At 37.4% G+C, this 14,084-nt stretch overlaps 1 protein-coding gene across 1 annotated transcript; it reads left to right on the top strand.

Moving 5' to 3' along the window:
* Nucleotides 1–1,011: 1,011 nt before the first annotated feature.
* elovl5 (ELOVL fatty acid elongase 5) lies at nucleotides 1,012–12,460 on the top strand. The gene is made up of 8 exons (XM_068567807.1): nucleotides 1,012–1,553; nucleotides 4,603–4,666; nucleotides 5,070–5,257; nucleotides 7,595–7,672; nucleotides 8,876–9,047; nucleotides 9,589–9,713; nucleotides 10,789–10,923; nucleotides 11,646–12,460. The coding sequence occupies exons 2-8, from the start codon at nucleotides 4,609–4,611 to the stop codon at nucleotides 11,772–11,774; spliced, it is 885 nt and encodes a 294-aa protein (XP_068423908.1). The 5' UTR covers nucleotides 1,012–1,553; nucleotides 4,603–4,608; the 3' UTR covers nucleotides 11,775–12,460.
* The last annotated feature ends 1,624 nt before the right edge of the window (nucleotides 12,461–14,084 follow it).

Below are 14,084 nucleotides of genomic sequence, written 5' to 3'. Positions count from 1 at the left end.
ATTATTGACATTTCACATTTGTAATTCCTACTAGTCCATTTAAAGAAAATATGTAATTTACAGGTCAAATTTCACTAATGTAAACATTCAAGTAAGCTAGGTTAGCCTATCTATACAAAGTTCTATCTAAATAAATCTACTAAAACCAGTGCCCTCTCACATTGTATATTGTTACCCAAGGCACTGTACAATATGGGTGAACCTTAATTTGAGCCATAACATTATTAAGTCAAGTGCCAAGGAGCCAAAAACATGACCAAAAGGAAAGATAATTCAGTGAGCCGCCATCTTTGATCGTTAGCATTTACGTTAGCACGTTAACAAACAGTTAAACAAACAGGAAAACCGACACGTTCTAACTCGACCAAAAGTCAAATCAACAAGATCAAAGAAGTTTAGTAAGTATTCAAGTTATGTCAACTATAACTTTGACTCTGCACATTGAGCTGGTCTCAAACAGCGTAAAGGAAGAGACGGGAATGTTAGTTCTCGTCTCTACTAAACCCTCTCTCGGTCCACAGCTCCCTCTGGTGGCAGAAACTAGAAAAATAACCTTCAGCAAAAAGCCTGAAGGTTTCAACACCATAGTAAAAAGATGGCTCATAAATCGTCATTCTGTGTAAATTGTAACCACACCTTTATTTACATCATCTAAATGTTGCTTTATCTCCCGGCATTTACAAGTAAAATGTTTCTTAAACGTTAAGTCTTCAATAGTAATACAAATACTAATATAGTATTTAATAGTACCATTTTTTTAAATTTTCTGCATCACCTATTTTACCTTTGAAAGAAGCCTCATATTTAACATTAATAAATTACTTTAGCTTGTGAAATATTTTCAATAGAGGTATTTTACTTTCTCCACCACTCCCCAGTTATTTATAATTTTGGAGGCTGATATTGTACTTTGTACTCCACTACATGGATTAAACATAATTACTATAGTTACTAAATTAATGAATACAAACTGAAATTATGGAATTATACTATCATAAGATAACAAAATTACTTTGGTTGACATGAGCTCTACCTTTACCAGTGATAACACCGCAGTCATATACTTACTGAAATTCTGCTCAATGAGTACTTTGACTTTTAGTACTGTTAATGACTGTATTTTCAATGTAGAAATTGCAATGCAGTGTACTTTTATCTAAGTCTCCGAAATGTCTTCTTCCCTCTGCAGAAGACACGTGTAAATGTCCAACTGATCTTACACGCCTATTTAACTGCGATCACAGGAAGGCAGAGCGACAGCTTTGATGTCATCTTTGTGATTCCGTGTCAGTGGTTGCAACACACCGGGTCACCTCCTGGCTGCAACCCTCCTGCAGGGCATCGGGCCAGTCTGCGTGTCCTCCCACTATTTTCCACTGAGCGACAAGGCTGCACATTGTGCTCAGACCGGCCAGCCAGCAGCCGAGGTTACACAGGCGGTTCTCTGCCTCCCCGCCTCTAAAGGTGGCAGTCCACGGCGCGCAGCTGCATCTCTTCATCCGACACTCAACATCTCGTTTTCCGACGCGACCGGACGGCCGGGCAGCTTCATGGTGAGGATTTATATTCATATGTTTTAATTTTTGATTTTTTTTCAAAGGGAAAATGTTGCAGCGCGCATGTCGTTGTGTGTTCAGCGGTGAGTTGTGTTGATGATGCTGGAGCGGTGACCTCTAGTCTGGATGCGATCGAGAGGATACGATAAGTGTATTTTTTTAATTAATAAATTCCTCTCTGGAAGTTTAAATCATAACATTCGAGGATGATGTAATGAGATAATCGCCGTCATCATGTTAGCGCTTTCATCTTTCAGTTGAACTGGAGACCGGGCTGCTGTTAATGCTGTGCACTGTACGTATAGTGTAGTTTAGATTACACGTGTGAGAATGCTGTTTGCAATATATGCAAACAAGCGGCAGGACGCAGAATTAGTTGGCAACGATATTTCAATGCATTTGTCGTGCATTCGGGATTCTCCATTATATTGACGCTCAAACATTACAGGCAGCCGAATGTTGCACACTATTTATACATGTAGTTACTAAACTCTATGTTTGATTGACAGTTGGCAACACTTTTCAATGTTGCTTTTGCTGCTGTTTCCAATTCAAGTTAGAAACGATTTAATTGATCACCAAGCAGCAATATATTCTGAGCATCTAAAGAGAAACACAGTCACGTACACAAACAGAAACATGCCGACAAACACACACACACACACACACACACACACACACACACACACACACCAAGGAGCTAAGACGTAGGGAGAAACCTGTATGTAACATTTAATTTAAAAGTATTTTTGTTCAGAGGATGGGCGACAGAGAGAATTCACCTGCAAGGACTCGTCTTAAAGAAGCCCAAATGCTTGCTGCTTTCCAGATGATTGTTGGTTGCCAATTTCTGATTTTACAAAGATGCTGTGAAAGCAGAAGTGCGATGCTGTAAAATCCCCCTCTGAATAAAGATCATGAGATAGACGATAACTAGTCTCCAAACTGGCTGTAATTTGACAGCCGGTTTGAAAAAATAAAATGCTAAGCAAATACAGGCACATCAGATGGATTCAAAAATCATGTAAAAATCCATAATGAAAACAAAGTCTTTCTTATTCAACATTGACCACAATGGCCTAATACATTCTTATCTGGGCGAGCAACCTTTGGTATAAACATTTATATTGTGTGTATTTGTACTGTCATATTGGCCAACTCTACCTCCCAGTACTGTTTGAATGAGTCATTATCATCTGCAGTGATGAAATCATATCCAGATGATGCAATAGTGTTTCTTTTGATTGTTTAGATGTATTTTTAATGGCTCCAACATTCTGCGAGCACAGAGTGACAGACTGCTATAGCATAAAAATATGTCTATTCTCCGGTTTTTGAATGAATACTTCTTAAATGCATGTAAACAAAGTCACTGGTGTGCCCCGCAGTTCTAATAGTCATGACTTTGTTGAAGAGCATGACTGAATTGAGATGATTTATATAAATGAAACAGTTGGACTCATGTGTCTATAAGGTCCAAGGGTATTTTGTATAGCTGTATTTTACACTCACCTCAGACACACACAAATCTAACTGAAACCAAATGACTGTAACCAATCTGCTGTCCAAACCTGATTTGTTAATCATATGATGTAACATTATGTTCAGGGATATTTGTTGGAGAATAAGCAGAGGTTCACATAGCCCTCCGTCAGGAAAGGTATAAGAGCCACAATATCTCACTTCTGAAGGAGACATTATGTTGAAAAGACCTACAGTACATAGTCCATTTTTAGTTTCCAGCAGTGGACGCAGGTGTAGAAGCTGTCCAATAGTGCAGCCGGCTGTGACATAACTGGACGCAATTGAGTGCATATCGCTGAAACGCGCCAGTGAAAATAAATAGTTTTTGCAGTTGCGTTGAGGCATTTTGTGCAAAGCTTGAGGTGGCACAGATTTGTGCGTGCAGTGTGAATGATCTTGTCACAACTGTATATGATATTTTCCTGGAGAGGGTGGCTACTCCAGAATTGTACGGTTTGTGTGAGAAAGCTGCATCAATGCTCTTGCGAAGTATGATTTGCAGGAAATGAGGGACTGTGAAACCTAAGATGTTTGTCCAGGGTTAGAGCTCAGAAAAAAAAATGGCCATACATTAGTAGGAAGTGGACAAACCAGTAATAAAAACTGAAAACTTCTGATAACAAAACATATCCAGATATTCATATCCATACATAGCGTTCTGCTTTTTACCACAGCGTTGGTCCGACTCACAAGCATAGCATTGGAATCTGAAATGATATGACACATGATACTGTTTATGGAAAAAGTACTTACCTCTTACAGAGGAAATCTGCGCTTTTCAACTTTTCCTGACCAGAAGCACTGCTGTTTAATCAGCTGTTTGAATACAGTAACCGAGGGTTCAAACTCTCACAAAGGACAGAGTGATCCAACAATAATGTGACACCACAATTTGACAGCTTTGGCAATAGAACATGCACAAATATTTAGACGTTTTGTCAAAGTAAATGTGGCAGCATTGGCAAGAATCATCAATTTTCAAATAAATCTATGCATTTCATTATTTCCAACAATCTAAAAGCCAGACAATCCCTATACATCGGTCTTGGCCTCTTGTTTTACAGAAGTGGCCACATTTGATCTGTTGTTTCAAACCACAGGGAGGTAAAAGATCCGTTATCAGGACTTTTCACTTATAAAATACAGACACGATAGGCATGCATGAAAATGGATGTTAAATGTTGTGATTCAAGCACTATTTAGGGTTAATCAGAACTTTCTTGTGATCAATAAAAAGCCATCTGTCAGGCAGATTCTTTTAGTTTTGTATATTCAAAGCTGCACTAATCAATATTTTCCACAAAGAAAACACGTCAAATAACTATGTATAATGTAAAGCATGCCACTTGTACTAACACACTCTGCAGTTCCCCTCTTCTCTACGGGGCGTTTCAGTCCAATGTTTGCTTAACATGTCAATCATGTATGTGATGTTCAGCTTTTTCTTGTGTTTTGATTGTAAAAAAAAAACTGGTTCATATCGCTTCAAATTGTTTATATTGTTTTTTTTTCTGTTTTTAAGTGACAGATGGAGACTTTCAATCATAAACTGAACACTTACTTAGAGTCATGGATGGGACCCAGGGGTAAGTCAAGTTTATATTCTCATCTTTAGTTGCTCATATTGCTGTTGTGTTGCTGTTGTCTTTTTTGTGTGTTTATCTCCCAACATGTTGCAAATGTTGTATTTACTGCAAAAGCTCAGCAGTGTACTCCAGTTGTCAGGAACGTCACAGTGGCGGCATTATCAACATTACCTAAAACCTTTGACCCAAAACCTTTGACCCAAAACCTCTGACATTACACTGCACACATTTTAGGAACTTGCACAAGAAGTTTTCACCTTCTTGCTGCCAACCTTTTGATGTGTTGCGCAAACATTCCTTTGTGCTCACGGCTGCTGCTTTTCACTTTTCAAGTTCCTCTGCTGTTACCAATGACGCCATGTTATCGACGGTTAAATCAGTCCTCTTTATCTCCACATTTCAGATCAGCGGGTGCAGGGATGGCTGCTACTCGACAACTACCCACCGACCTTTGCCCTCACAGTCATGTACCTCCTGATCGTATGGATAGGGCCCAAGTACATGAAAGAGAGGCCCGCGTACTCCTGCAGAGGCCTCCTGGTGCTCTACAATCTGGGCCTCACACTCTTGTCCTTCTACATGTTCTATGAGGTAAACAGACTGCCCCGCAGTGAGAGATGTGTTGAAGTAGGCCAAAGCAATCACTGCAGCATCACTCTACAGACAGATTATAAAAGACAAAAGAGGAAACTGACCTGAATCTGTGCAGCATCCTCACCAAAAAAAACTCTAGTGTGGGAATATGACCAGATATAATATGTTTAACTCAAGGAATACTTTGACATTTTGGAAAATGCACCTTATTGCTTTTCTTGACTGTTGAATGATATTTATACCTCTCTCATGTGTATATGAAGCGACAGCCAATTTAGCTACAGCTTAATTTAGCATTAAGACTGGAGGCGGGCGAATGGCTGGCCTGGATTTGTCCAAAGGTAACATAAACCTCGTACCAGCACATCTAAGGCTCACAAATTAACATATTATATCTTATTTTATAAGCATATTTCCCAGAAATGACTCTGAATAGACTTGGGCCTATTGCTACATGCATCTCTCACTGAACGCTACCAATAGAGACAATGCTGTCAGGGAGTGAGAGTGACAGAGCTGGACGCTGACAGGGACACGCTCATTGTTCAGCCATCGAATCCCTCTTATGCCCTTGCAGACATCAGCACAGCCCTCTTTTGTTTGCTGGAAAAATGCTTTTGATTAACAGCTGACTAAATGAATTGTAATTCAATCGACATTGATAGATGCGCTAATGTAAACAAAATGGTGACAGAGTCCGAGCTAAACACGCGGTTTCAATTATCATAGTGATTTTAAAGTGTGTCTGAATACCAGGAAGTCCGAAACAGATGAAGTAGTGGTATACGTGTAAGTCTAAAGCATCTGTACTCCCCGTCCAGCCATCCGTCTGCATTGCATAAGGCCCCAGTGGACTGTTGTACTTTGTACTCTGACATGGGGTGAACTTTCCGCAGTCCAAAATCAATGCCACCTGATGTGAATCAAAGTACAAGCAGGTTTTGTTCTTGTCTAGTTTCCAGGTCACAGCGGTTTGTCACATAATGATTGTGATTAATCTGATTGTGATTACTTTTGTAATATTTAAAGGCTGACTAATGCTGCTGTAGGTTTGAACAAAGAATCACCGAGTTATAAAAACTGCGAGGACGGCTTATGTGTGTGCGCACACGATAAAATGTTTGATGTTTATAAATGAAATACTTAATTATGTTGCTGGTTCTTAACTAGGTGCACCTTCTTGGCTCTGAGTTTAGTTCAGGAAGCATTTTACCGCAGCAGACAAAGACAGTGTATCTTTATTGATTTGGTGAATCAGCATTAGGCCACGCCATCCTGCATTAGAATAATTGTTGTTTAAAGGGACATGACGCTGACTGTACACATACAGATCAGTTTACTTGTCAGTTCTGCTCAACCCACAAACAGAGTTCAAATATTAATTATTATTATTATAATAATGGCTTTTATGACTTTTATCAAGTCGGAAAATAACCCTCTGAAGTCTTTGATAAAGATTGTTTTGAGTCTGAAAGTTGCCAAGCCTGGGCGGTCTAACCAAGGGCGGTAATATCTTTGGATTTAATTAGTATAATTGCTTTTACTTTGTCCACTGTACACTTCTTGCTGATATTGTGTGCGACGGACTGTTTGTTTCATTTTTGTAATCTTGTCCTGTCATTGTATACATATTTTAATGAAGCGAGAGTAACGTTTTTGTTCAATATTATACATTCACAGAATAAATATTCAAGTTACCGAATAGGAAGTGTAGGATCCAATGTTTATTTTCCAGTTCGACATATACTAGAAACTACAAGTCAGAATAGGTTAGTTATTAACTGATTTTTAGCCATAATTGTTTATGCAAGTTTCCCTACATTACGGATAGATCACTGGAGTACCACTTCAGTAGAGGGAAAATAAGTCAGATTGTTACTGTTGAGTGTTTGATAATATAGAAATTCTGTGTCTTAAATGTTTTAATAGTTTGATTAATTATTAATTCCAACACTTGTTGTGATAACAGTCATAAAATCACCCTAAGAATCATTAAACATCATGTCATACAGATTATTTCAGTAACAGTGTGAGCGCAGGATTTTTTATATATGACATCCTCTGTCCCGGGACCTTATGTCGGTTCAGAAAGAAATCCACAAAAAACCCTTTAACAGGGAGAAAAAGGAAAGAAACCTTGGGGAGAGCAACAGAGGAGGATCACACTTCTCCCCGGATGGGCAGAAGTGTGATCTGACTTGCCGTCTATCTGTGCATGTGTGTATTACTTGCAGGGAAGGTGACGTTGTTTCACTTCTACATTGTGTCTGTCCACTGCAGTGCCTGTGTGTGTCGCAGTTGTATTGGTAAAAATATTAATTTATCATTCATCAGCTTGTTACTGCTGTGTGGAGCGGTGGATACAACTTCTACTGCCAGGACACTCACAGTGCACAGGAAGTGGATAATAAGGTGAGTCAGTCTGATTTACAATTTTTGTCATTGTTTAAAATTCTAAAATGTAAAATAATATTTTTATGTGATAACATGTTTGGTATTTTATTTCCTATTCTGTTTCTAGGTGTTATTCATAAGACAGTAAACATATAAATTCCAGTTATTGTAGGTCATTGTATATATATATATATATATATATATATATATATATATATATATATATATATATATATATATATATATATATATATATATATAGCTGCAGAGACAGGAGAGTCGGTTTAATCCGACTCTCGTCATCATAACAACGTTCTTCAGTTGCCCTACTGAGCTCAGTGGAGGTGAAAACACGGCTCCCGGAGAAATGTGTATGGCTTTGCAGTGTGTTAGCATGAAAAATGATTGGCAGACTGGTGTAGCCTCCAGAGGAATTTAGTTCGTCAACTTCTCTTGTTCTCGTAATTTATTTCCTCGATCACAGGTAAAGTACCAAGCTCTGCAGTTGCAAAGGCAGGGAGTCGTCCGGTCAACGCAGGTTGACCGTTTAAAACAACACCCCGAATAGCTGGAACTTCGGCTCTTTAATACACGGTTTTCCGTCATCAACATATCATAAGCAAAGTAACATTTAATTGGCTCTAAACTGTCAAGAGGAGGAGAATCCTGTGTTCCCATCTCTTTTCACAGAAAGGGACGTGCAACATCCAGTCTGCTTCTCTCTAATGTCAATATACTAATAAACAGGTGTGTGTGTGTGTGTGTGTGTGTGTGTGTGTGTGTGTGTGTGTGTGTGTGTGTGTGTGTGTGTGTGTGTTAAGGAGTGCAGGCGTGTGACTAAAGTTCCCTTGAGAACCAGACATTTCTAGACACAACTACAGCTGCATAGCTGTGTTGTACTGACCTCGCTAACCTAACCTAAACTTCACTAGACATGAATATGAAAAGCATCTACAGAAATTTTAGATTTATATCATCAAATGTGATTAAATCAAAAGGTGTACACTACAGGACAGAAAGTTAAATTGCTTTACGAGCAAGAACTTTCAAGTGCCTTTAAGGAAGACTTTTGATTATCACTTTATATGATACATAGTATGTGCAGAAATTTTGAAGAACTTCTGAACTGTAATATTCTGATTGGCCGGCTCGCTAATGTTCTTTTCAAAAAGTTGTTCTTCTGTTTTATTCCTCTTTTTGTTTTGCTGCATCTCCTCGCAGATCACCAACGTCCTGTGGTGGTACTACTTCTCCAAGCTCATCGAGTTCATGGACACCTTTTTCTTCATACTACGAAAGAACAATCACCAGATCACGTTTCTCCACCTCTACCACCACGCCAGCATGCTGAATATCTGGTGGTTTGTCATGAACTGGGTCCCCTGCGGCCATTGTGAGTGTTATAACACAACTTTACCCTCCAGGGACTCAAATCACTGCAGTAACCACATTTACGCTTTGGCCCCAACGAGAGCTAAATAATTCAATTGCTCTAATGTTAAACGCATTAGCCTGTTTTCCCCACAACGCCTCTAAAGGACACGAAGTGATCTGAATGCTGCTGCACTGTGTTAAAGAGCTTCTTGTGCTTTTCTATTAAAGTTGTGCACAAAAAAAGCACAGCAGTCTGCGAGTTATGCAGTTGTCAATTTCCATACACTGACATCATCCATATTAATAGCATTTTACTATAGATTTAAATATAATGTTGCACATCAGATCTATGAACAGGTTTCATTAGTCATCAGATGTTCACTATATTATGTCTGTATTACTTTACTGTTAATAGCTTCTACATCAACATTATAGTAATGCTTCCACACTGACAATAAGTTATTTTCTCTATGATCATAACACCCCTAATGCACGTCACTGACCTTTATTGCTCGCAGTACATAAGTAACTTCCTGTATTTCTCCTCTGTGTCTCGTCAGCGTACTTTGGCGCCTCCCTGAATAGCTTCGTCCACGTGGTGATGTATTCTTACTACGGTCTGTCGGCCATCCCTGCCATACGGCCGTACCTTTGGTGGAAGAAGTACATCACACAGTTTCAACTGGTGGGTTCAGCCCAGAGGTGGTTGAACTGCTTATGTATTTTTGCTGAAATACGAGTAGAAATAATAGATTAAGAAGTTAAAATTAAGTGTCATCAGCTAAATTTAAAGTACCAAAAGTAGTCATAATGCAGGAAAAGGCTAATTACTCCTGATGTAACATAAATATACTGTATATTTTATTGGATCATTATTACTGATGCATCAGCCTTTTACTGTTTAATTTAATTCATTTTAACAATTTAATATACTGTTAGGTAGTTAAATCTGCAATACGCATGTCCTGAGGGCATTTCTGATTATTATTATTACGTCTCAAAATCTTATTTTCTTTAAAGAAGTCAGTGAGTCCAGCAAAAAAACTGTAATTCATCAGTTTCTATTAATTTATTATTAATAGGTTTGTTCAAAAATGCTCTAAACAAACAAAACAAGGAAGATTAAGACTTCTGCAGAGGTTTCTGCACAACAATAACTAGAAAATGAAAAAGTTTTGGAAAATAATTGATTAATTGCATTAAAAATACATATTCTTACCGCAGTATTAGATCTTTTGACTTAAAGGAAATCAAACATAAACAACTAAATTACAGACGAGACTGACTTATGCACTGAACAATATATTACATTTAATTGTAAATTAAAAATAATGGCTGCCAAAATAATGTAGAGAAGTAAAAGTACAATGTTTGCGTTTGCCTTCTATGAAATAAAAATACGTAGGTATAAATACCTCAAAACAGGACTTATGCACAGTATTTGAGTAAATTCACTTTCTCCCCTGTTTCTTCCCTCACTGCACCTCTTGAAAAGTTGAAGTAAAATATATGTTCAGCTCTTGACTTTTGCTTTGTGTGACAGTAGTTGAATTCACTTTACATTGTGAGGCTTTATGTTGCTATTTAGATGTTGAAAGTGTCCTCTGATTATTTTCTCTGGGACTCTCTCTCTCTAGTCCTAATACAGTGTAAAAATGTTCAGCGTCCTCTAAAAGATATTTTAGGCTCTGGATCAATAATGTGTTTCTATAGGCTCTGTGTGTCACCTTCACATAGCATGTGTCATGTTTCCTCCACAGATCCAGTTCTTTTTAACCATGTCCCAGACGATGTGTGCAGTGATTTGGCCATGCAGCTTCCCCAAGGGATGGCTGTACTTCCAAATAAGCTACATGGTCACACTCATTTTCCTTTTCTCAAACTTCTACATACAGGTTAGTGGGTTTTTCACTTTTAAATGGTTACTTAATAGTAAGGATACCTTTGGTGATTGATATTATTGTCAGCAAATGCCATTAAAAAGACCACAACTGACAATGATTTGATCCCACTAACAAGTATTTTCTGTGTAGCCAAAGCATGTGATAGCAGTCTCCATTGTTGTACATTCAAAACAATAAAAACACATACACATTAACCTTCATATTGATGACCAAATCTTTTCATAAGAAACAGGCTTGAAGCTGAAAGGAAGAAGGAAAGGGTTGAAAATGTATTTAGTAATTTCAGGACACATGCTACAAATAGTGAATAATGTCAGCTTTGTCACTCCTTACATGAATAAAACTGTATATGTGTGTTTGTATAGAGGTAAATTGGTACATAAGCCGAATTTGGTGAACTAGTTATGTTACTGGAGGCAGATCTATTTGGATTAACATGTGTCTATGTTATGTTGCTTATAACCTGTCCAGTACTGGAACTTTGAGGTTTTGAAAATGTGATAATGATGATAATGATATGCAAAAATATTTTTAGTTTTGTTAAGGACCCCTTAAATGTGTGACCGAGCCTTGTGATGGAAACACTGTTTCTAAATAACTTCATATCTCATAGTAAAAAAATACATTAGTGTTTAATCACAGCATCTAATCCTGAAGCAGCCTGTTCGTCTTCTGCGTGTTTAATCATATGTTATTTCTGCTTCTCTTTCAAGACTTACAAAAAGCAAAGTGGTTCTCTAAAGAAGGGGCACCGAAATGGCGCTCCTGCATCAACGAATGGACATGCAAACGGGATGCCAGCCACGGAGCGCTCTGCACACAACAAACTGAGGGTGGACTGACGTTTGAGAAACCGCCACCTGATTCTCACTGTAGCGGGTTAGCTAATGCTGCTAGGAGGTATATGTATCTTCTTATCTAGAATAGTTTAGCACTCACTTGAGATGAAATAAGCCATAGTCACATATATCCAGAGACGTTCCATCTTTTTGTACATGCTCCTATACTCACGGTATTGAATAATAAATTCCCATAGAAGAGTATTGTAGTATGGCTGCACAATATTACCTCACCCGACCACGAGAAGAAATTCACTCCACTTGATTCCTTCAATGATGCTTTTCACACAAAAGGTCCAAAGATGAACGTTTTCAGCTGTTGGTTGCAGCTGAAGGTTTTATCACACTCAATGACGTCTCTTCCAACTACCCAAGAGACAAATAAAACAACAACGCTGACTATGTTCCTTCAGTGTAACTAGGGCAAGCATTCTGAGTCTTGCTTTACCTCACTCCTGTTGTTGCATAAACCCACATTTTGCCCTATGTACTACTGTCACACATGTTATGGACGGATTGCACCGGTAGATGTTTTGCTGGAGGGCTGATATTTATATTTGCAGAGCAGCCTCTCTACTTTGGAATATTTAGCCATCTAACCAAAGCATAGTGTACTGCATTTTCAGGGATTCATATTCAAACCAGACACAATGTTAGAGGGCAAGTTGTGTTTCATGAGCACAATATGAAATCAATTCTCCCCATGTTATATATATATATATATATAAATATATATATATATATATATATATATATATATATATATATATATATATACATATATATATATATATATATATATATATATATATATATATATATATATATATATATATATACATATATGTATATTTTTGTCTCCTGTTAGATTAATAAAATATCTATAGTTTCATGCAGTGAATGCAATTAAAACTTGAATTCATTAAATTAATTAAATATAGGTCTGCAGTGCAGCTGCTTTTGGGTAATTACTTAGGTAGCCTATCAAGTGAATCTTATCATATTGTATAATTAAAATATAAAAACTCAAGCATATTATATTCAGATAAACTTTACAATTTTTTCATTATTGACCGTGCGAACAGCAGATTAAAAAGAATCTCACTGAAATGTGCAATTGGTAGATGCTCAAAAGCTTTTGATTGTCACATGATCTTCCTCAATACAAGTCCTTACATTGCCCATAATAATAGAAATAGAAATGTCATGACAAGTGAGTAAACAATCAAAAAAGTGGGATCATGTGATGCGATCAAAAGCCACAAAACAGCTACTAAATGGATCATGAGATGAAATTGCTTTCTCAATGAATATGTAGTAGTTCTTTTTTTATTATTTTAACTTTGCATAAATATGGTGCCTTCTGGACCAGTTTATTTGGTTTCTAATTTAGCATTTTTCATCTTTTTAATATGCTATGACCAGATTCATGTTGGTCCATTTCATACTGATATCTGTCAAACTTCCAGTTCAAATCCTGTGCCTGATGTTTTTGTTTTTGATATATCAAATGTCCTAAACTATCATTCCTAACAAATGAAACATACTAAAACGACAGTGATGTTTATTTTATATTAAAATAATAGTTGGGAGATATGCTTGTACACTGTATTGCTGAGAGTTAGATGGGAGGATCAATACCACTCTCATGTCTCATGAAGCGAAGCTACAGGACAGCCAGCAGCTGGTTAGCTTAGCTTAGCACAAAGACTGGAAACAGGGGTAAACAGATAGCCTGGCTATGTCCAAAGGCTGTAGCTCATTTAGCTCTTGGCAAGAAAGCTAACAAGCATATTTACCCAAAATGTTTAACTATTCTTTTAATATTTTACAAAAACGGTTTCTGGTTCTACCATATTAACATGTTTTTAACGGAAAAAAACATAAAGTCCTCACAACAACATTGTTTTGTTTTTTAGTGGAAAAAGAAGGTTGTGGAGTTTATTCCTTTGAGTTCCTTATGTTTATGTTATTTACTTTACTATAGGGCCAACACAGTGGATGCTGGTATACTAAACAATGGTACAAGGATGTTTGAATTATAATCTCTGTAAAACTGATACTCTCTGTGGAACACTGCTGAACTCCTCTACCATGCTGAATCAATTTAATGAGGTACCGTATGGCTTTAACCACTGAATGAGCATGCTGTGTTGTTCAAATGTATCGATGACCTAGATGCATGTTCACTGCAGCAGAAATTATTGTTAAATTCTTAATAATTCATACAAATGTATCTGCCTGACAAATATGATTCGGAGATATCTGCCAATGAGAGAAAACCTGCTCAACCTGCATAAGCCGTATCTACTA

The sequence above is a fragment of the Clinocottus analis genome, unplaced genomic scaffold (assembly GCF_023055335.1).
Source record: "Clinocottus analis isolate CAN_PGR_092001 unplaced genomic scaffold, fCliAna1.0.p SCAF_8, whole genome shotgun sequence".
NCBI lineage: Eukaryota > Metazoa > Chordata > Actinopteri > Perciformes > Cottidae > Clinocottus > Clinocottus analis.
This window is presented reverse-complemented; position numbering and strand designations above follow the sequence as displayed.

Coding starts and splice junctions, on each gene's coding strand:
- elovl5 (XM_068567807.1), top strand. CDS start 4,609: ATGGAGACTTTCAATCATAAACTGAACACTTACTTAGAGTCATGGATG. Junction 5,258..7,594: donor CCTTCTACATGTTCTATGAG/GTAAACAGACTG, acceptor ATCATTCATCAG/CTTGTTACTGCTGTGTGGAG. Junction 9,714..10,788: donor ACATCACACAGTTTCAACTG/GTGGGTTCAGCC, acceptor TTTCCTCCACAG/ATCCAGTTCTTTTTAACCAT.